The 24405-nt window shown below is 45.2% G+C and overlaps 1 protein-coding gene across 1 annotated transcript in view; it reads right to left on the minus strand.

Annotated features, from left to right (window-relative positions):
- Nucleotides 1-24405, minus strand: part of NAV2 (neuron navigator 2) — a 382500-nt gene that overhangs the window by 124417 nt on the left and 233678 nt on the right. The window contains exons 9-10 of the mRNA XM_037522590.2: nt 20244-20352; nt 17653-18042 (exon numbers count right to left, since the gene is read on the minus strand). Of these exons, the coding sequence (XP_037378487.2) occupies nt 17653-18042; nt 20244-20352 (499 nt within the window). The remainder of the gene's footprint in view (nt 1-17652; nt 18043-20243; nt 20353-24405) is intronic.

Here is a 24405-nt window from a genome sequence, read left to right on the forward strand (position 1 = left end):
ATACACAGTCTCATGGAACTACAAAATACTGACGTACTTGGTTTAATGACTTTTCAGATGTAGTACTGAGACTCAGAAAGTTTATATGACTTTCCCCCAAAAACACAACTAACAAGTAGTGATTCACATTTTTACATTTTAATGTATTTGTGTGTTCAATAAACCACTGACTACCTTTTATGATAAAATTGGAAGTTGGCTCCCTTATTTTAACTGTTTCCTTACCTATGTCCTCGTGCTCCAGCTTCTCACCCAAGCACTATAAAGTTTGGATCAGTATTACATGGTTATTAGTGTGATCATTATTATTATTTTAGAATCAATATTTTTGCTTTCACATTCCCAGTTCTTAGAAGTGTGTCTCCAGAATTCTCAAGGCAGGTAACTAATAAGTGTTCTTTGTGGACTGAATAAAAGAATATGTAATAACCTGCTTATAAACTGCTTTTCTAATATATGTGTTAAGGTTTTAGGGAATACAAAGAGAAATGGGACATTATTGCATCTATTCAGAAACAAATTAAGTACTATTAATAGCAGGTTGTTACTGAAAGACTTCAAGGAGGACTTCTAGGCAGTGGTAACTGGGAAGAGCAGGCTTGGAGGGAGGAGTCATAGGCCCCACTAAAGGAACAGGGTTCCAGCAGAGCTCAGATATAGGGAACAAAGTCAGTGCGGACCTCTCTGGCATCCTGAACTTGAGCTGAAGGCAGTTTCATTGCCCTTTTTTTTAAGTGGAAAGTGAAACCAGAGGAGTGGGGAGTTCAGTTTGAAAGCAGAAACTATGCTTCCTCCCTAGAATTTCAACACAGATGGGCCTGGGTGGTGTCACAGGCATGTTTCCAGTGGCTGCTGGGGCTCTGGAGGTTAACATGGGAACGAGGCACCCGGATCAACCTAGTCAAGCATCCAGGCAAAGAGGCCAACTGAGGATAAAGAGGAGCATGGGCGATGTGAGCTGGGAGCGGGAGGGGCACCCTGGCAGCAGCTGGGGCATCGGGCAGGTGGGAGGTTGAAGGGATCCCAAGCCACCTGGGACCTCCAGAGCAGGAATCTCGTGGAAGGCAGTTCCGACAGGATACTCCAGTTACCCTCTGTCGCTGCAGTAGGATCTGGGGTCATAACAGCCCTGTGATGCTGCACAAAAGTGCGGCTGCTAACAGTTTTTCTTACTATTCAATGTATTCCAATATTTCTATTTCCACGGGAATGGCAGACCCATCAGCTGAAGCAGTCATTCAGATGGGGCGGGGGACAGAGTCCAATTCCCTAGACCCTGCACAGGGAGAGCATGCGTATTCAAGATAACAACATGTTTGCACTTCCAAAGACCTACAGCTTTCAATATCCAAGCCAGGGGGGTGACATTATTCAATGGCTCAGCTGCTGTGCAGAACTTGAGCTTACAGTGCTTCTCAACAGCCACAGTCCATTCTGCCTCCAAAGCCCTTTATTTTCCACATCAGAACCTGCAGCAGGCAGTGTGGGAAGAGGCGGACACGCCTTTTGTTTGATTAGATGAGAAAAACAACTTTGGTGGCCTGCTGTCATTCCAGGCTGCCATGACCTGCAGACACCTGACTTACCCAAGAGACCCCCTAGTCTGAACACAAGGCCTGGTGAGGTTTTATCTGCAAGGACTTTCAGTGAGTTTACAGCAACCTGGACACCGTGACTCTCACACCTGGAAGACTCTCACACCTCAGCTTCTCCCCGCATAAGCAACCTTTCCCGCAACATGTGGCCACACAGTTTCTAGCTGCTGTTTGATCACTCTCAGAACAGGAAGTTCAAGTCCTTGCCAAAAAGCCAAAAGGCCCAGTCTATTTTTTGGCAGGTCCAACGTTCCGCCTACCCTTCTGTACACTGACTAATGATACCCTGGTGTTTAGGAAATGGAAATGTAAGTCTGATTTCCACTGATGGTTCAGGTTCAGTCCCCTGGAACCTGCAGCTCTACTAAGTAGTTTCCCTGCCAAGCTATCCAGTTTCTACAAATACTTCTGTTGTCTTTTGGGTTTTGAACCCTTTGCTTCTTGGTTACCCTTCCCTAAATAAACCTCTGCCTGATTCTGAATCCCTTAAAACTTGGCAGGAAGAACAAAACAGACATTGTCTAACCAGCAGATACTCTGTTGCTTTCTACATTATTGTTCTATTAATCTAGTTGAAGGTTAGGATTTCTAAAGTTCCCTACAATTTAGAAAAATCACTGAGTTGTACAGTTTAAAACCCAGTAGGTGGCAGCACCTAAGGGGAAGATGCTTCGGTCCCAGCTGCTAAGTCCTCAAGCTTTCCCAAACTTAGGGCACCCTTGGGTGGCCGTGTCACCTTGGACAAGGGAATTCTTTTGTCCTCAGTTTCCACATCTGTTAAATGGAGACAGTAACTTGCTATAGCACTCCTGAGATGTCTACGCTAACTGAATGAGGTAATACTTGAAAAATGCCTGTCCACTTGAAAAGCACTCAACAAACACAGCTGCCATTATCATTGCTAACAACAGAAGAACCAGCACCCTCCTGATTCCCGTCCTCCATTCCACACTTCTAAGCATAGTCAGCAGGTCTGGCAGCAGTTAGAAATGTAGGAGTAAAAAGACACAACCCCTCTGCTCAAGGACATTCTGGTCTAGAAGACATTTATATAAACAGAGCCAAAAGGAATCAGGAGGAGCCAGGTGGGAGGTATTACCAGGTGGCAGGGAACCCTGATGCTTGCTGGGGCTACCAGGGAAGGCATGCCAGCTTCAGCAGTCTCTTAAAAGACTGTGGCAGGTGGATGGGGATGGATAGGGGAAGGATTCTTAGAGAGTGCACACATGTGCAAAGGCACAGAGGTACAAGAGCGTGGCATCAATATCAAGGAAAACGGTGGTGGTCTAGCATGGCAAGGCCAGATGTGAGTGGTAGGAGGGGATGCAATGAAGGGATGCAGGAGATAAGAAATGAGGCTGGGCAAAGAAACACTCAGTAAGTAAGGTCTCTGTCTCTGCGGAGCTCACGCTCCAATGTGGGGGTGATGGTGGGCCTTGGAAATCATGCTGGGGGGTACTGGGGCTAGCATGTGGCAGCCTATTCTAAACATGACCATAGTACTCTCTCCCATCCTTCATGCTCTTTATGAGCACCTCCCACTGAGAGGTGGAATGTATGTTTCCTCCCCCTGAAACTGGAGGGCTGTGACCGCTTGGACCAGTACAGTATGGTGAAAGTTACCCTCTGTGACACCCAAGGGTACATCAGATAGGTTGAGCAGAGCTACTCTTTGCTCTCATAACACCTGTTCTTGAAGCCCTGAGCCCCAAGGAAGAAGCCTGTCCATCTTGAGGTCTCATACTGTGAGGAAGCCAAGCCACACAGAGAGGTCACAGTCATCCTGACCTTCAAGGAGTCATAGCCTAAGTGTCAGAGGTGTGAGGGAACAAGGTCTGGAATGATGGGACCCCTGGCTACCAGGCCAGCTCCAGTGCCTGAGACCACTCAGCTGAGTTCTAGACATGGCAGAGCAGAGACAAACCATCACCAACTGTACTTTGTCTCAACTGCTGATGTGAGCATAATAAAATGGCATTTTCCAACAGCCAGATTTTGGAATAATTTGTTGTACAATGATAGAAATAGTGTTTACCCAGCAGACAACAGAGCCACTGAGGAATTATAAGCAGCTGATGATATAATCAGATTTATATTCTAGAGAAATTTTTCTCACTGAAGTATAGGATGGATTTGTTGGGATGGGTTCTGAGCTCAGAGGCAAGAAAAGCAATGAAGAGACGAATACAGTCACGGGGTGGGGGAAGGTAAAGGGGAAGCAACACAAGCCATGAAGAGAACCATGGCAAGACATATGGAAGGAAGCAAGCTCAGCGGACTTCATAACGAGCCTACAGAACAAGCAAATGGAAGACCCTGAGATTTTTCCAGCTTATCAGCTGTAAAAGAGCAATGGAAGTGAAACAAAGCAGGAGAAACAGGTCTGGGGGAGGAAGAGGAGTCAGATTTTTAACACGCTTACACAGCTTCAGTGGAAACCCTAAACCACAGAGTGTGTGCTCCGGCTCTGCAGTCCGACTCCATGTTCCAGCCCTGGCTCTCACCAGCTCGGTGACTTTGGGCATGTAACCAACACCCCCAAGTCCCTGCGTCCACATGAGGAGGATGGGAAGAAGACCACGTCGATGAAAGCGAGGGTGAGAGACATGATGCCAGCATTTAGAATACTCAGTGCACAGTAGCTGCTATGATGATGAATACCATCAACGTTATTAACTATTCAGCCAGCTTCTCAGAGGCTGATTCTTTGTACCCAGAGGGCCCAGCTGCAAAACTTTTCCCAAGGAGCCTCATACACGCCACTGGTGAGGGGTCCATTCAACCATAACGTTGTTGTCAACTTCTAAAATAGCTACCCCAGCCTGGACAGGAGTGGGGAAAGCCAGTTGGTGAGCTATCGTCCATCTCAGACTCCTTCCTCTCTCCCAACTCATGGTTGAGTGGTTTTAATTAACAACTCCCACAGAGAAGGCCAAAGTCACTCAATTAATAAAGTTCTCCCATGCCCAGCACGGTTCTGAGGTCTCCAGGTAGCATGGAGCTTGTAATTGTGTGTTTTGTTTGGGTTCACAGTGGGTTGGGGGCCATGAGAGTAGAATTTCCTCTGAGAAATCCAGGTATCACATCTACAAAGGCTGGGAACTGTAGGTGACTGAAAGACCCACTTTCATGAGATTTCACAACAGTCAGCCACAGCGTGGTGAGGGGCTGCGGTAAATCACCGTGCAAAACTGGCTCTGGATCTGAACCTTCCTGCCTTGGACCACCTCCGTGGTTTTCATTTCCAACACACACACACAACCCGTTTTCACTTTCTGCACAAGCACCTGGGGAATGTTGACACAAGTGTTTCTAATGCTACAGTGCAGGCCTGTGACATTTAACTGAAATAAAAATGTAATAATGCTTTCGAGGCAAAGGAAAGTATCTGCCTTTGCCCCACCCAGCCAGCCCTGGGCTCCGACACAAGCATTCTTCAAGCATTTTCAAGTTTCTATGAAACTCAACCCCATGAGCCTTAGCCTTCTGAACACCACATGCCAGCTCTCTCTACTGCTCCCTACCATGGCACAAGGTATACCCGGGGCTTTTGATGTCTGGAGGGCACCCACTCTTCATTTTTGGTCTTGCCTCCAATGTATTCAGAACATGGGGTCTGGCTAGTAGTAAAAAGCCACACTACTGAGCTCTTGGCGCACGGGCTTTGAAGTCAACCTAAACCCACACTTGGTTCTAGCAGTTATTACCTGTGGAAACTGACTGGTCCATTAACTCCACCTCTCTGAGCATCAGTCTCCTTCACTGTAAAATGGGGATTAAAGCAGCCTCTAGCTCAAGGAATTGATGTTGAGATTAAGTAAGAAGATACATTTGAGAAGACTCAAAAGCAGTTCAGTTCTTATGAGTTACAGTTTCATGTGACCACAGTTCCTGCTTCTCTGTGGTCACCTTCACTGTGGTCTCCCCTTCTCTACAGTGCCAACACCACATTCATTTTGAGTTGATTTCTCCCTTTAAATGTCACTGCTCATATATGAGATATCTCCTTTCAAAACAGATGGCTAGGAGATTTTTAAGCACAAAGCTCTGGGTCCTGGCACCTGCACTCTGATGATGCTGCAAAGAGAATCACAGACCTCTGTCTCCCACTTTCCCCAAGATCAGGAAGTGAAGATGAGCTTGACTAACAGGTGGAAGACTCTGGAGACACACTTGGGCCTCACCTTGGATTCTTACTTTGCTTTAGGGTCTCAAAAATCATCGGCCCTCAGGAGGTACCATGCCAGGGTGTCTGTCTCACTCCATAATTATTTCAGGATTAAAAAGAAGACTGCAACCTCCATTTCTCAGGGTGACTTATCAGGACCCTGGGGGTTCTCGAAGGGATGTGATGATGCTTCCAAGGCATGCCCAGACTCTTGATTTGTGGTCATGTCCCCAGCAGTACACATTAGCCTTGAGCCCTCACATATGTTTCTCTAAGGTGATGTGTTGCTCTTTGTCTCTGGGCCACAGGTAAACTGCTTCCTGCCTCCAATGTTTTATTCCCACTGATTACATATTTAAATGTCTCCTTGCAGACTGTGATGGTTAATTTTGTAGGTCAACTTGGCTATGCCATAACCCAGACACGTAGACAAACATTAGTTTAGGTGTTGCTGTGAAGGTGTTTTGCAGAGGAAATTAACTAATTTAAATTAGTAGACTTTGAGTAAGGCAGATTACCCTCCTTGATGTGGGTGGGCCTCATCTAATCCGTTGAAGACCAAGGAAGAGGGAATTCTGCCTCCAAGCTGCCTTTAACCTTGGGTTGCAACATCTACTCTTCTTCTGGAAAAACATTGACTTATGCAGAACCCAAATCTGATCTAACTAATAGGTATTTGATCACTGTGGTTAGAATAAGAAATAGCATGACATCTTCATAGCAAATGTTCTAAACAGCATATGAGCTTAGGAAGGAAAATAGATGCAATGACTCCAAGAAGGTTAAAGGAAAGTACCAACCTGTATTTACCAAACACTTTATAAACACTGTCTCCTTTCTTTCTTACCACACACCTAAGACATTGGCTCAGTCTCTCTCCAAGGTCACATACCTGGTTAGCAAGGAATATGAAATCAGGACTTCTGACTCTAATTCTAAAGGTTCTGCCATTAGACCATGCTTCCAGAACAGCATGCTTAGAAGATCATGGTTTCACAACAAAATTTAAGTTTCTTATCTTGATCTGAGTACAAGCATATACGACTTTATTTTTTTAAATTTATTCTTTCAACATGGACTTACTGTCTCAGGGCCAAAATACTCCCAACCTTATCCAAGTGTTTCTTTTATGTTCACCTCAACTCGAACTTGGTATTGTCCAACCTCACCATCATAAATCTGTTGAACCTCTCTGTAGGCTGCAGACCTTTCAAAAATAAGTGGGAAGGTTATTTTCAGTGATCTATATGCTTAAAATAAAAATAAATATGGACCAAGTTTTTCTAGATGAGAGCTGTGCAAAAGCTTAAAGGGAAAAACAAAGAAACTTGGGGTCTATCTGGGATTCCTCAGTTCTCTCCATTCAAGGTACATTTGCAAAGCAGAATAGAGAAAAAGGAGCCTGTAGACCAGAGCCCTCCAGCAAACAGGGGGCAGTAGTCCCAGAAGATGTATCGTCTTTATTCGTAAAATGAAAATGGCATCATATAAGGCCAGTGTTTGGGGAGTTATACAAGATAGGTAGCATGCAGGAGGGGTTCAAAACACATTAGCTCCTGTTTCCTGTCATCTGTTGAGAGCTGCAGAGTTGCAAGTTTTCCTGTGTGTGTGTGTGTGTGTGTGTGTGTGTGTGTAAGTATCCCTTGGTTAGGGTGAGCGCATGGGGATAGTTAATGCTCAAAAGTGAGACACCAAAGGGAGTGCCGACTGGCCCTGGCCCTGGAATGAATCACTGACTGGCTCCTCCTGCTGGTCAGACCCTGAAGCACAGCTCCAGGCCTGGGACAGAGGAGATGCTCACTAAATACTTGTTGACTTGAAAAAACTAAAATGCAGAGTTTCTCCATGGTGGAGATGAACGACCCCAAGGTGGGGTTTTCCTTGGTGGAACACCTGGGGCCAGATGGAGTAATGTCCAAATGTTGTTGCATTTTTTTTTTTTATGTAGCTCACTGATGAGGAGGTCTGTGAAGGGCAGCAAGTCTATTCTGACAAGACAGTAGACATCAGATGGTGGGAAGGGGTGGGGGTGCTAGGGTGTCTTGTTTAGCATGACTCAGTAGGGTTCTCTAAGCCAGCACAAAGGTGGTTGGCTGGTGTGTTGAAAGGTATTCATATTTCCTATGCAAAGAGCATGATGGCATCATCTCAAAGCCCATTTGCTGGAAGGAGATGTCTTATTAACTTCCTATCAACTGGGGCTTGGGGATGAGTAAAGTGGAAGAGAATGAAATACATTGAGTCTTTTTACCCTGTACCAGACATTTAATCTTGGCAACATCATTATTAGTATGGGATGACTTGGAAGGGTCTAGAAAGCCCAGGCACTGCACCAGTGCATGTGTTATTAGTCATCACTGCAACTCCAGGCATATTCTCACTTGCAGATGAGGAAAGCTGGCTTCCCAGAAGGATAAAGTGAGAACATAAAAGCCCCTATGGGGTCAACTCTATTCTCAGCAACACCTTAGAACAACCATATTTTGCCTTTCAGGCTAACATTTATTCCAGCTGTCCCATGTTAAAATTAAGAGATGATGCCCAGGGCAATCTCCCCCATTGGGCGCCCAGCTTCTTCAGGGCAAGAACTGGAAGGCTACGGAAGAGGGGCTTCCCTAGCCACTCCCTCCTTGAATTGCATTCTGTAGGCTGCCACATTTTCTGCTTTAACAGCCCTGGTCTAGGGTGGCCTGAGACAATCTGAGGGTGCCAGGTGAATGCCAGCAGGAAAAAAGGGAGAACTGGGAAGAATGGAGGGGGCAGAGGATGATTTTAGCACAGACTGGAATCTGGGGTCACCGTTGCTTTCTGGTGCCTTCAGGTCCCTTGTTCAACTGGCCTGCCAGTTAGGCCAAATTTAATGTGAACAGTCTGTAAGCCCTCTGCATGTCTGTCCCCACTCTCTGAACTCTTAACAGCTTCTGACCTGAGCCCACTGCCCCTTGTCTTGAATCACCAACCCACTCCAGGCAGCATTGTTGTAAAAATATGCTGCATGCCCATTCGGACTCATGTCCTTGCTCCTGCCCTTGGTTGCCTGGTTCTCCTTCAATATCCAGCCCACATGTCCTGAAGATGCCACAGTGCTGGTGGGTACTCTTTTGGTATCCGCTGAATGCTCCATGCATGCATGCCAGGTCTGGCCCCAGTTCACATGCACCATCTCAAGGAAGCCTCCCGCCCAGCTTCTTAGTTGGACACAGGGAAATGAAATGTCTTGTTCCAGGATGCACAGTTAGCAGCCGTGGAGACAGGCCCCCAACTGGGTGGGACTCCACAGCCTACACGTTCCCGGTGGCCTGACTTCATGGGCTCTTCATTTCCCATTAGTTGTCCCAGCAACATCCACGGCTTCCCTGTGGGTCTCATGGTGCCCCACTCTCACAGCCCTGCAGACTCGCAGGTTCCACGCACTTTTCTCCATCACTCTGGGGTCTTGCCAGCTTGCTCATGTTCATTTCCTTTGGCTTCAGTGCCTTTAGAGAGCTGCTAATATACAGCACACACAAAAAAAATGGAATTCTACTGCTTGTTGCCTGGAGCTTCTGTAGAAGGCAGGTCAAGGAAGGGGCCCCAGTTTCCAAATCCAGGAGTGTGCACCTGGAGAAAGCTTGGCGACCAGGAGGATGTCCCCATGGGTGGGAGGGCATCCTCTGCAGGGGCTACTTGAGAAAGGCCTGGGTGTGGTTTTCTTCTTCCAGAGCACCCACTTTTGTTCCCTTCTCCTTTTCCTTCCCTACCATGCTGGAAGGAAAAAGAAGTGCCTCAAATCTCAAAGGCAGCTAGGAAATTCCCAAGAAGTCAGGGTCTAAGCTCAGTTTCCTGAGAAGACAAGACATCCCCATTTTTTTCCCCCATAAATGACTAAGCCAACATTTGCTATTAGTTATGCATGGAGGTCTGGGTTTTCCATGTAAAAGTGGCTCCCCACTTCATTTCTCCATGGGGCTGCTTTCCAGTCAATCTTTTTGAAATCCTGGTCTCTGCTCAATCGATCATCAACAAGAGTGGCTAGTGCAGGCTTGGGAATGCTGGAAATTTTCTCCTTTTTCAGCATGTTATTAGCTCAATTGTTCTTTCTCCTCTGATAAAACTGCCTACTCAGCTGCTGATAAGGGCTGAGAGATTTCCCACACTCAGTAAATCAGGCAGGCCCACTGTGGATGAAGACAGGAGCAAGAACGCCTCCCCAGCCATCAGCCACAGTGGAGCCCAGCAGCCAGAGCCATCCATCTGCCAACTGCCCTGTCACAGGACATCAGCCCACGATGTCCTGCAGCACAGGGGCCATCAATCCTGCTCCGCCCCTGCACCACGCTGTGTCTGCTCATTCTACCCAGAGAACTGCATATGAAAACAGGTCATTGTATTTGCCTGGGACACTGAACACCCAGGAAAAGATGAGGTAGGGAAAGGCATTTATGGTTTCTGTGAATTCACACACCATTAAGATCTGTCCGTGAGGATACACGAGGGAGGCAGAGAGGAATGGCAGACCCCTTGATGGGAGCCTGGCCCACCCCCCTCACCAACCTACAGGGCTACTCAGGGTTCTGTGACTTCCTGCCAGAAGGTCCCTGTGTTTGTGAAGTGCAGTGTGTTAAGAGGAGGGCAGTGCCTTAGGGGCAAATGACTTTCCCTGTGCCTTAAAGATCTGTCTGTCTACAGAGCTGAGTCTTCACCCTTCCATTCCATGACAGTTCAGCCTTGCTGAGCCCCAGGGCACCCACCCAGGGCTGACTGGCAACCTGGGTTCCTCAAGCCTACCAATTACCCTACAAGTTAAGGTCATTTCAAGGGGACCAACCAGAGAAACAAGAGCCCACCCTTTTCAAATCCAAGAGTCAACTGTGTGCTGCCTGGAGCCAGCCATTACCCAGAGCCTCTCAGGACAGCCTTGCCTAAAATCATTTATCTTGGCTTGGGAGAATTTAGTTGCAAGAAATATTTTGGTTTCCTCTCCTATCAGTCTGCCAGGAACAACAGCCTGTCAAGGTCACTTCAGGTCTGGCCTAGAAAGGCCATGAGAAACATTCTCCAGATAAGAAAGAGCCTTTCATGTTATCAATGCCCCTCTCTTTTTTAAAAAAAGATTTATTTATTTGTTTATACAAGCACTGGGTACAGTCAGAAGCACAGGAGGGTGAGAGAATTTACCAGAGCCAGAGCAGGGAACAGAACAGGCAGACTGACGAAGTACACTGCTGAGGGGAGCAGCGGGAGCAGAAGGAGAGGTCTGCCCACCATGTGGGGCTCTCGCCCTGCGGCCGGGGATCGAACCGGCATTACAGAGGCTGCAGGCAGATTCACAGCCCAGCGCTCAACCACTGCGCCACCAGGGGAGGCCCTCAATGCCCCCTTTTTGATGAACAGTGCTGCCTGCCACAGTCTGTGCAGCCTTGGTGATAAGCCCCTCCCATTCTGGTCCCTTAGTGGTCAAAGGAAGCAGGAAAAGTGGGGCACCTCCATTTTCTTCCACAACCCCCAAGACAGATGGCTCTAGTACTCTGTCTCTTCTTCCCTGCACTGTCATGTCGAGTTCACTGGAGCTCAACAGTCTAAGATGGGGAAAAGAGAGGGGTGACCATATGGCTGGGCTTCAATGTCAAGGGGTTTCACCCTTGGGCACACATTCATTGAGTGGCAGGTGCTTGGCCATGCTTGGCTGAGGTCAGTTGCATCATTCATTCAACACATATCTGTTGACTGCTTACTGTAGACCAGCCACTATGCCAGCCCATGAAGATATGAGAGCAACTAAGAGAGATTTGAGCGTAACCTTTTAAAAATTACAACAGCTTGTAAAGGGTTCTATCTCTTTCTCATAAATATTATACTGAAGTTGTCTAAAACACCATTTTGTACATTTTTCTTATTTAACTCTATATATGCATATATATACACACACCTATAAATACATAAACACACAATATGTATGTATAAATCTTATGTGATATTATCGGTGCTGTTATGGGTACACTGGGGCCCACAGGAGCTCAGACGAAGAGTCAAAACTTCTACTTAGATGGAATTGGGGAAGGTTTCAGAAAGGAGGTGACCCTGCAGGCAAGGGCAGGAAAGCCAATCTAAGCAGAGGGTGTTATGCATAAAAATGATGCATAAAGCATCTGTTATGGATTCAATGGTCGTGTCTCTGCCCCTGAGGCCTCCTCATGTACTGAAGTCCCAACTCCCAATTGAGATGCTATTAGGAGGTGGGGTGTCTGGGTTTGATGAGATCAAGAAGGTGGGGCTCTATTACTGCCCTAGTTAAGAGGAAGACACAATAGAGCCTCTTCACTATGTGAGGACACAGCAAGGAGGCAGCCTCACCAGAAGCGGGCCATGTTGGCACCATGATCTTGACTTAGCCTCCTGAACTGTGAACAATAAATGGCCCTTGTTCAAGACAGCCAGTCTATAGTATTTTGTTACAGCCACCAACTGATACACATCCTGACATATTCAAGGAGGCTACAATTAACTCAGCAGGGATGGCTCCTTGACTTCCCCCAAAGGCCCCATTGTATGTTGATGGGGCAATCCTGCCACCTAACGGGAGACTCCAGACATCAAAAGCCAACCCTGAGGACAAGCTTTCCCATGATCTTCCTATTATCAGATTACATCAAAAAGACAAGCTAACTGCTACAATCTCTAGAGCCACTATAACGCATCTTAGAGGAAAAAGCCATCAAAACCACAGCAGTCACACTCCAAATTGGCCACTAGAGGGAGCTATGCATCACCTCAAAACAGAAGAAGTTGCTTTTCTCCAAGTATTCTGAAGTTGATTTTCTCAAGTGTTCTGTAAATAGAACCATTGAGTTTCATAGCTGGTGGTGGCAAGTTACTTAAGCCTGGGGTAAGCAAAATATTTATTAAATACCTACTTGTGCTAGTCTCTGAGTTTAGGAAAATAATGCACAATATCTGTTTGCTAGTAGCCTCTTGTTTGGTAAAGGAAACAGTGCACATTTCTTGAGCATCCCAGACTCTTTGCCAGGTGCTGTGCAAGCTCTAATTTCCAAAGGTTAAGAGCTTCTCATTCAGAGCCTCCCTGGTGGCCTAGAGGTTAAGACTCAGCACTACCACCAATACGGCCGAAGCTCAATCCTCAGTTGGGGAACTAGCCCACATATGGCGCAGCAGGCCTCTCCTGTCTTGCCCGCTGCTCCCCTCAGCAGTATATTTCAATCCACCTGTTCTGCTCCCCACTCTGTCTCTGGTGAATCCTCTCACCCCCAGCACCTCTACACCCAGCTCTTCTACATAAAAAATGAAAAAAATAAAAGTAAAAATAAAAGAACTTCTCATTTATTTGGCAAAGCCAGAATGAAATCTGAAATCTCTCTGCCTCTTAAGGCTATACTCTTTCCTTTTTTTTTCATAATTACTATTTTTGTGTCTTTTTTATTTTTATTTATTTTTAGATTTATTTATTTATTTATATAAGCACTCGGTACAGTCAGAAGTGCGGGAGGGTGAGAGAATTCACCAGAGCCAGAGCGGGGAGCAGAACAGGCAGAGTGACGAAATACACTGCTGAGGGGAGCAGCGGGAGGCAGGAGAGGTCTGCGCGCCATGTGGGACCCTCACCCGGCATCTGGGGATCGAACTGGCACTGCTGAGGCTGCAGGCAGCCTTGCAACCCGGCGCTCAACCACTGTGCCACCGGGGAGGATAAGGCTATACTCTTTCCATAACACCATCCAATCCCTCTCACATCCTTCCCAAGCAAAATGAGAGGCTCATGCATTGGGCTGGGTGTGAAGCAGGGCCACCAGAAACACGTGAGACAGACTTAACTCCGGGGGACGTCCCGAAGGGCATCACAGTGGAGGTGTTTTTTTGGTTGTTGTTGTTTTGTTTTTAACATCAGTCAGTTGGGCTTGAGGGGAAAGGCACTGCTGGGAGACAGCACAGAGCTTTGTCATTGGAAACAGTCTGGGCAAGGAAAGGCAGGGAGGCTAGGACAGCGGGATGTGGAATAGGCAAGTGGCGAAGAGGCCAGGAAAGACAGGGAAGGTAAGGGAGGCAAAGACCATAAAGAACCTGCTACAGGGCCTCCCCGGTGGCGCAGCGGTTGAGCGCTGGGTTGCGAAGCTGCCCGCGGCCTCTGCGGCACCGGTTCGATCCCCGGCTGCTCCCCGGCCACCAGAGGAGGGTCCCACATGGCGCGCAGACCTCTCCTGCCGCCCGCTGCTCCCCTCAGCACTGTTCTTCAGTCCTTCTGCCTGCTCTGCTCCCCACTCTGGCTCTGGTGAATTCTCTCACCCTCCCGCGCTTCTGACTGTACCCAGTGCATGTATAAACAAAACAAACAAACAAATAAAATAAATAAATAAAACATGCCTCTATAAAAAAAAAAAAAAAAAAAAAAAAAAAAGAACCTGCTACATTCACTTAAGAAGTTGAGGCATGTTCCCACAGGCAATGGAAAGCATTCAGAGGTTTTAGAGAAATAAATTTCTGATGTTAAATTTAAATGGTCATTTTTTTCCCCAGGTAGGGGTACATATCAACATTTTGGAAGATTATACAACTCAGTGCCTCCCATAAAAAGGAAAAAATAATCATCTTCTCAAACATACGGGTCCTAAGTCTGTCCCTTTAATTTTATTCTGTGCCATATGGCACCCTTTAATTTTATTCAGTTGATGGATTGACTTGACAGATCAAAACTTAGTAAGAGATATCTTCATCTGTGATTTTAATTTCTGTTCCACTAACTCTAGTCAAAGTCGAATTTATCAACCTAATAAAAGGAAATGACAGGTCAAGTGACAACTTGTAGGTATTTAGACATGCCTGGTATATACTACGTGCACACACACACACACACACACACCCATGGCATCAGGTGCTCAGCTAAATTCCATAGGTGCACTTACACACATATTCCATGAAGACAATGAACTAGAAACATGAAAAAATAGCTGCATACCAAGTTGAGGTCCAATGTCATTTTAAAAACAAATGTCACAGGTTTTCAAAAACTAGGATTTACTTCTACAGTGGACTTTCTAAATAAACTTGCTACAAATTTTTATATGCACTTTCCTCTGAGCGCCACCTTCTGATGTATGTATTACTCATACATCAAGGCTGTTCCCACTCTGTCAAACAAACAACTGGATGAAAGCTTGAATCATTTCACTGTTTCCAAGAACTGAGGTGTTTGAGTTAATAAGACATCTAGGTCTTGTCTGAAACTCTGGGTCTTTATCAGATACTTGCCATTAATCAGATATTACCTCCAAGAGAAATTAAATCACAGAGGTCCAAAATCCTATGATTGCAATGCTTCCAGGCTTAGGGAGGTTAAATGATACAGAGCTCACGTATGGCAGAGCAGGGTTTAAATTCTGTCTGGTAGCTCAGTCTGTTTTCTTTTCACTACATCAATTGCTTCAGCAATAAAACTTACTCAGCCAGTTCTGAAGTACAGAATGAGAATGAATCATCAGTCTTTCAATATCTATAACCTAGCCATGTTTATAAGAGGAAAAAGAAATGGGTACAAAAATAGTAAGTAACTTGCAGTGAACTCAGCATGTAAAGGCAAACTGCTAACTTGGCCTCAAAGCAAAAACTTGCAAGTATTTCCATAGAGTAGGGTCATGTTTAGCCAGTTTTCTAGAACATCACAACTAGCAGGATCATTAAATGACATTTGGGCTGTCTCTCCTCATTCTGAAGGTTATTTTCTACATTAAAAGGAACAGGGGAGAAAAAACAGAAATGGATTCTCCAATTTCAATAAATGGGTTTCTTGCTTACATTTCTACAGTTTTATCTACACTTGCTCTAAGCACTATCTCACTTGCTAACAAGGTAAGTTTTCCAAAGCTAGGATTAGAATGTAAACATCTAGGCTTTGCAGCAGGGGTAACAGCTCTGGATTGAGTAACTAAAGAAACCAGAAACAACTCAAGTATTTAGTTTAGAGTGTTTCCATGTCTCCACCTTGTGGAAGTTGTCAATACTACAGCAACATAAATAAACTGACCAGCCACTGAGGATTAAAAAATGGACTGGACAATAAAATAAACTCTGTAGTACAGGATGCAATAAAAAAAAAATCTTAAAATGACCAAGAAATGTTTGGCCTTTGGAAATTGATAATGAAAATGGAGTGGAAACTGATCACGATAACTTCGAGACCATGCTGGACACCAAAAGTCTTCTAAATAATAAAAAGATTTGGTTACATGCAATTTAATTTTAGTAATAGTTGTACATTGTTTTTGATGTTTATGCAAAACTAGAAACACAAATGATGCTCTAAGCTAATCAGGTCATTGTAAATTTATTAACTTTCCCAGCCAATCCATACAGCAGTAATGTATTTATAAGGGTTTGGTGGCAACTACAGTATAAGATTCTACTATCCAAGATGGTTTTAAAAGTGACAGGCGGAAGACCAAATCACCTCTATGTATAAAGTTTTAATTAAATAAAAGAACATTTCTAATCAGATAGGTAAAGCAAAGCAAGAGTAAATTGGTTTTGAAATAAACTCCAGTTCTGATATTTCCAAGCAGCAACAAAATGTTGAGTAAGGTGGTAAGATATGGTTGTTAAGGAGCAGGGCTCTGGAGCTATTAGTCCTAGGCGTTGCTTCTTACTGTTCTAGGACTTTGGGTAAGTTATGTAACCTTCCTGGGCCTCAGTTTACTCATCCATAAAATGCAGACTATGATATCATCTTCTTCAAAGAGTTGTTGTGAAAATAAAACAACTGTTTTTGTATAGTAAAGAACCAAGCATGATGTAGGAACACATAGTAGGAACAGTCAATATTATTAAAGTTAAGAAAATGCTGACCCATGTGTGGGGTTCCAAATCACTGTGTTCATGGAAATGAGCGGCATGATTATTATGGCCAGATTTTATCATGCCTAATTTTGATTGCTAGAATGTTAGAAGAGGAAAAGATCTTGGAGAATTTCTGGGCATGTCAGGTTAACAAATGAAGACATCTCAGGCAGTGACTTTTAGGTCACACCATGATTCAGAAGAGGAGTTAAAAACAAGAAGCCAGCCTCTTGTTACATATAATCACAGCAGGTCTGAGACATCACCTTATCAACCCCTTCAACTAGTGTGAACAAGCAGAGAAATGGGGAGGGTGGGTTTGTTCTTCATGCCCAGTCATATTCACTGGTTCAGCAATCTCTAAAAGCTCCCAATATGCACAATGCCCTGGTGTTTTAGCAGTAAACAAGTCAGGCAATGTTCATGGCTTCCTGGCACTTGTTGCAAGCAAAAGGGGCAAGGGAGACAATAAATGTGAAGCCATAATCAGGATAATTTCTAATCGGTATAGCTCTCAAGGGTTAGCTAATACAAGACGGGGTGATGGGAGGACAGGAATGACCAGGAGCTCAAGAGAGGAGGAAATGGTCAGGAAAGGTCCCACAAAGAGGCTTCCATTGAATATCAAGAAGGAACCAGCCATGCAAAGATCTGGGTAATAGAACCCAGTCGAGAAACAGAAAGTGCCAAGGCCCAGGGGCAGGAAAGCGCTCCAAGGGGCTGAGAAACAGAATGATCACATGCAGCAGAGGAAGCAAGACGAGTAGAGAGCTATGAGAAGGGAGAGGCAAGTAAAGCCACATCCCCAGGGGCCAGGTAGGCCATGCTAAGAGTCTGCAATCCATCCTAAGTGATATGTTTGGTTTGTGGGGTTAACAACATGATTTGTTTCCAAGTGTCCCTCCAGCAGCCAGTGGGGCCTTGCGACAGCCACCCAGCAAGTTAGTGGCTACACCTGGTCTGTGGCTCCCAAGACATTGTAGAGCTGAGCCCCTCCACGCATGCACACATGTGAAGGGGAAACCTGGTGCCAAAGCTCTGCGAAGAGCTAGAATTCCAGGCACTTACCCGCTTGTGATGTCATCTGTCCGGATGTTCTTGCTCAGAACATCCCCGTCGCTCATGTAGCCAGGGGCATCCATGCTGATGCTTTCCAGATCCATCTCATCCCCTGTCTTGTCTGAGACATCTACGTGGCAGACGCTGTTGCCCCTGGAGGCCAGCTGCCTCCTCAGTGGGGCCGAATACACGTAGCGGCCTGACTCAGTGTTGATGAAGCGGCTGGCGTTGGCGCGTGGCGGGTACCCGTTGCCCAGAGACGGGGCATCTCCCGCTTGGAGCCGAGGGCTGGACTGGCCAAGTCTCCAGGACAGAGGAGTGGGCCTTCCGGTCAGGCTGAGGATACTGCGCCCGCTGATCTCCGTGGTGACACTGGTGTCAAATGTTGTTTCCAATGTGCTAAAATCATCAAAGCAACCTTGAGTTAGACCCCCAGTGTGCCTGGCATCCTGGGCTTATATGCTCTTAATTGTTTTTAGAATTATGAAGTATTTCCCTTTCACAAGTTATGATCAAACCACAGGGTCCCATGTGCCACCCAGGGTATTTCCTGTTAAAAATAAAAAGAGGGGATAAATAAGCCAGGGTTGTAATGTACAGATGACGACACAGCTGACATCGCTCCAGCATGTGTAGGGAAAGTGTTGAGACAGAGTCCATCCTTCGGGGTCTAATCAGGAGAAAAATTTTTCCTTTTTTCTTCTGAATTGTATCTCTACAAGAAGATGAATATCCACTGTACCCGTTGTATCCACTGCATAGAAGATGTAAATCAAACCATCAGGCCATATGCCTTGAGTGTATACAGTGATGGATGTTAATTATTTCTCAATAAAACTGGGGCATGAGGGGGGGGCGGAATCGAGCACCACTATCTAACTTTCTGAAAAGCCCCGGGGAGACCTAGCCCCCTAAATCAAGGAACAAGACACCCACTAGTGATCATTCTAATCAAATGACCTTAACTATTGGGATCTTCTTCCCAAACCAGAAAGACATAGAAAATTCTGAACTGGTGACCACGAGTCACAGAGGAGCTACCTGCCAGATTGTTCTCAAAAGCAACCTCCCTGCAGCTCCCCTTTTCTAGGGGCAGAATGCATCATCCACTCCAGAGCTCCTGACATCACATTTCACCTCCTTGGCTCCTTCCTGACCAAGCACACAGGCAGAACCCTGGTTTTTTAACTCTCTAAAGTCCATGTCCCAAACTTTGCTCTTCCCATGTAACAACTTCATTCAAGATAAAAAGTGAAGCTGGGAAGTTGGGGGGCAAAAAGCCCAAGAGGAATAGTAAATGCCTAGGCTTGAGATCCATAATAAACCAATTACATGGGTCTGAACATGTAGAGACTGAACTTGTCCCCAGTCATCAGGAAGACTCTTTTGCTGTCCACTGTTCTGGCTGGCAGGTCCTTGTGGCACAGGGAAGAGCCCATCTGCACCTCTTTGGAGCTGCCCTGGGGTTTCTTAACTGAGCTAAGTGTTTCCTACAGAAGAAACCATAGACACAGTTCCCTGTCATGATTGCCACCCTACTTCAAGCCAAGAAATTCATCAAACTGCTGTAACCCACATCAAGTCAATTTCAGCAATGAGGGTGGAAACAGGGATGCTTCAGGTCTAATCAGTCTCAGGGTGCAGCTTCTGGCTCCCCGCCATTCAAATATCTAAAGGTTGAGAGGCGCACCACGGCACACCTCCAATGTTTACTCGTCTCTGGAAGAACCAATTTGGTGGCTCAGCTGTTTTTATTTCTCTCACATTCTACAAGTGACTTTGCTTTCCCCCTACTGGGACCTCTAAGGTTCCAGCCCTGGTTTTGCTTAAGAGAGAACCCACAGTGGTTACCCCGATCTGCCAGAGCTGCTTGGCAGTGGGGAAAGCCTGTGGTCTTCTCGCTATACTCATTTATCAAAGAGACTGAAATTTGAGAAGCAAAGAGACTCCGTGGGAGTTCAGTGGGGGTAACCAGGCCTCTGCCTTGATGATCAAAGCCCAACGAGGACCGTAAAACTCAGTTCTGCCAAAATCACGGAGGGTGTCCCGAGTTTGCATCCTCCTCGACTTCTCATGCAGCAGTGAAAACAACCTGACAAGTCTTTCCCATGTAATTCTAGATTTCACCCAATTCAATCAAAGTTTAAACGTGATCATAAGTCTTTATAAATATTTGCTTACGCGTTTCACACACGTGCATGACTAACAACATTACAGTGTACCAGAAGACCGGGTAGGAATTCAAGTTATTCGCTTTATCACACGCAGGTCAAATATAGTTCACCTGCTTATTTCAACAGCACAATCTACTTTTAGAAAATGCAGGCAAAGTGAAATTTATATGGATCTGGCCTACAGTGTTCTCTGTCAAGTGGATTTCGCAACCTGCTTTGGGGAGGGATCTCTCCATACTAATTTTTGCTCCTGACACTTCTGCACACTGTATGGCATTCCTTGTGAGCTGTAGTACATCTGAAGATCAAGGTTATTCATTCTATCATTAACCAAATCACTTTACTAGTGGCAGAATAAACACAAGAGAAACGGAGTAAAAATCAATCTGCGAGCTAGTTCCACCAAGTCATTCGCGTTGCACCTACCTGTGTGTGACCTGAGTTCCCCGTAAACTGCACATGGTCTCCTCCAAATTCTGACGCAGATCAGCAATGTTCTTCACTGTCCGCAGTCTCCGAGCTTCGGGATCTTCCCCTGGAAAGATGGTGAAGGCTGTTTAAATTCTCTGATTGTGAGTTTCACAGCAGTACACACCAGGCTCAGTGCTGGTCCACTGCAGGTGCTTAGAAAGGATTTGAGAACAAACAGATAAATGTGTGAATGATGAGATCCATCATCAGACAGAGTGATGATGGATGGATGGATGGATGGATGGATGGATGGATGGATGATGGATGGATCCCCAAAAGAAGGTGTTATTCCAAAGTGAAGTCTTTTTCTCCCCCCAGGCCTCTCCTAGGGGGAGAAATAAAGCACTGAAACAAATTTCACACTGTCTCCAATAGAGATGCAAGCAGATTAGGTCTGACCACATAAAAGTGGGTGAGGCATTTTATTTTCTTGCTGACTGCTGACATATGCTATTGTCAACCAGCTTGATTTTACAATGAAATTGGCAATGAGTAAAAGATGGACACTTATTAATCATATTTCTACAGAGAGAGGTTCATCTTTCTTTAGGTTCATTATATCAACTCAAATTCTGGTTCCTTTACTCCCTGGCTGTTTGGTCATAGAGAAGGTGCTGACCTTCTCTATCCTTCAGATTTCATTGTCCTAAAAGGAGGATAGTATTGGCCTCAAAGGACAGTAGCAGGGACTAGCTGGCAGAAAGCCCAGAAGTAGCTCTTCATAGTACCCACTACCAGCACTCAAACACATGCCAGCTTGTGAAGAGCAGGGAGCCATCCTGAAGTGTGGGGCTCCTCTTTGGGGGTGAGGGACTTCCATCATCCAGGTAAGATTTTCACAAAATACCCGGCAGATGTGTAGCTGGCACAACTGTGCCAGGAGAAATAGATCACACACAAGCTAGAAGATTTGGGTAGCCTTGTTTTAGGTTCTCTAACTATTCTGTTTCACTTGGGATCACATGGGGGAAGGACAACCCTGAATAAAGGAATCAAACATTTTCCCCTCCGCGAACTTTCAGGGAGTGCTAAGACAGAAGAACCGCAAACAAGCGGCTTTAAAAATCTGTGACCAGGGGGCCTCCCTAGTGGCACCAGGGGTTAAGATGCAGCACTATGAAGCTATCTGCAGCCACTGCAGCATGAGTTTGATCCCAGGCCAGGGAGGTGACCCACATGACGCAGCAGACCCCTCCTATGTAACCTGCTGCTCCCCTTGGCAGTGTATTTCAGTCAGTCTGCCTGTTCTGCTCCCCACTCTATCTCTGGTGAATCCTCAGACCCCCTACCCCTGCACCTCTGGCCTGCACCCCAGTTCTTGCATGCATGCAACAATAAAATCTTTTAAAAAAAATCTGTGACCATTTCAAGTGCTGAGCAACAATTTAAAAGCAATCTTAGGGCACACAGTACACACGGGCAGCAGTCAGAGGGATGTAAGTTAGACACTAGGTAGAACTTTCAGCATCTGTCATTAACAGGCAGCTAAGAAATGCCACAGAATTAAAATTCCTGCTTATACAGATACCAAGTTCCTTAGGTTATTGTCCACATGGTGGTGGCCTGGATGCTAGAGTAAATAATAGATATGTGATTTTATGGAGGAAATTTGCTGTGACAAACTATCCTTGAAAATGCAAGTGTTTTCAATTTTCTCCCTCTTCCAAGCAAGAGAAATTTGGAAGGCATTTTTCTCTTATCTGAAAAGTGGTCAAACTTTACATTTCCCACCCAATTCTTTAAAATATGTACATGTATGTATGTGTTTTTAAACAAAAGCCAAGATGAATGTCTGCTTTACCTTCGCCTAATGGCCTTGGAATAATGTAATTGCATCTATCTCTCAGGCTATCAATTAAATACCTATTACTGCCAGTGTGGCCAAATTTTACCTATATCAGCTGCCAAAAAGGTACTGATGCTTTGGACAGCTCTAGGTCCTGCAGTGAACATTTATTATGAAACCAGGTCAAGTTGATTAATCAGACACAAAGTATCATAATCATATTCATTCATGTCTCTATTAATGACCATTTGCCTGTGTGAACTCTCCCTTAGAAAATCAAATTATTTGAGATGGGACTGCATCTCAGTGTCACTTTTGGTAATCCTCACAGAAAAAGCACAAACAGAACCGAAAACAGGCAGCTTTAAAAATCTGTTTATTGGCCAAAAGATATATGGTCTGAGTAAAGTTGGAGAAAAAGTGTGGACTTTGCATTCCATCAAATAAAGGATTGTTGCTTCTTAGTCATTTGACCTTGGACAAGCCACTTACTCTCTCCACATGCCATCTGTAAGATGGGAATAATATCCCTAGCCTCAACAGGTTATAGAGGATCAGATGTGATGACACATATGATGTGCCTGGCACAGAATGAAAGCTCACTGAATTTGCTTTTCCTGTTCCCCTCTGGAGGTCCCTCTGGGAAATGGTAGCTCCTCTCATAGTCCTCCATACAGTAGATTCCAATAGCAATGTACAAATGCAAATCAGTAATCTACTTGCCTTGCTTAGGTGATAATGTTCTGAACTGCCACTCTGCCTGCTCAGAAGATGGCCTGAAAGTAAGATTTGTCCAAAAAACTCTTAGCTTAAACAAAATTAAATCATAAATGTGCTCCAGTGGAAGTGGGACCAGCTCATATACAGGGATCTCAAAAATCAAGTAAGCTATTCCACTGTCCACCTGCAGCTCTCTTGCATTTGTCAAGGTCAGCCCTCTCTCAAGCCACTGGGCATGATGGAGAGAACACCCCATTCTGAAGGGCTGAGTTTGGAGGATATCAGGGTATTACAAAAGGGACATGGAAGGAACTTGGAATTTCCACTTGGAAGAGGGAAACTTAAGGGACATGCTGCTACATGGAAAAGAATGGAAATTGTCTGTTGGTTTCAGGAGGCTGGATTTTATCCAAGGATTAGAAATGTAAGTATAAAGAAGTCCATTATCAGTTAAAACCAACAAAATATGGAAGGGCTCTTTCTGAAGGAATAATCTACCTGTCACAAGAAACAGTCAAACAGAGACGGAAACACAATTTATCAGTGAAGAAAGAAAGAATAAGGGTCTGGGTGATTCCTTCTATCTCTACAATGCCTGGTACATGTCCCAACTCTAACACTATGTGAATGACAAAGCACCATGGGAAAACCCACATATTTGCAAAAGCAAGTGGGAAAACTAAGCAATTGATCAAATGGTCTCATAAACGTCCAATTCTAAGTACACCCACCATTCACTGTCATTTCAATGGACTGGCTATGGGTAAGTTAAATCCAACCTCATGCTACTAAGCAGTGTCTCCATAACTAATTCACAGTACAGTCACACATGTGAGCTCTACTGCTTTAATGTAAAGACAGGCCATCCTTGTCTTTAAGAAATTTCCATTAGCAAACAATACCATGTGATTTAACACCAAAGAAAGCTTGACTAGGCAAGGTTGGCTGCACAGTTCTGTTTGCCAAACAACTGAAAACATCTCAGGCTTTTCCCTGATGCAAAGAAGACACAGGGAGGAAAAGAAAAATTAGTGAAAGATCACCGCTCCAATCCATCACTCTAAAATGTATGACATGGAATGTTCTCTGGCTGCTGCTTTTGTTTTTCACATATGACTTTTGCTGAGACTCCACATCTGACATGAATCCACACTCTCCACAGGACATATATCTATACATGCGGGCTCTGAGGTTCTGGCCTGGCTCTTTTGATGTGTACAAGTAAGAATACAAATTGGAATGTGTGTGGAGATCTGAGCAGTCACCTAAACTCCACACCCTTCTCTGCTAGTACACCCTTTACCCGTGCTATCCACGTCCTCACATTCAAGGGAGCTGCAAACATGGGAGAGACGGAAACATGAAATCAATCCCAAATGTGGGGTCCTGAACCAGCAGATCACTTACAAATGGCTTGAAAACACTGCCCCATCTCTTCCAGCCAGCAGAACCTGAAATAGTTCAATCGCTCAGACCTTCTGAAATGAATGCTCAGAGCTAACGATAAGACAGGAGAGATTCCATCAGATGGGCTGCAAACCAATTCCCCAGCTACAACGTGGCTATTAAAATGTTGTGGTCATAGCTATTTAATCTAATAAATGGATTTTA

The sequence above is a fragment of the Talpa occidentalis genome, unplaced genomic scaffold, assembly GCF_014898055.3.
Source record: "Talpa occidentalis isolate TD23 unplaced genomic scaffold, MPIMG_talOcc4v2.1 talOcc4.3, whole genome shotgun sequence".
Taxonomy (NCBI): Eukaryota; Metazoa; Chordata; class Mammalia; order Eulipotyphla; family Talpidae; genus Talpa; species Talpa occidentalis.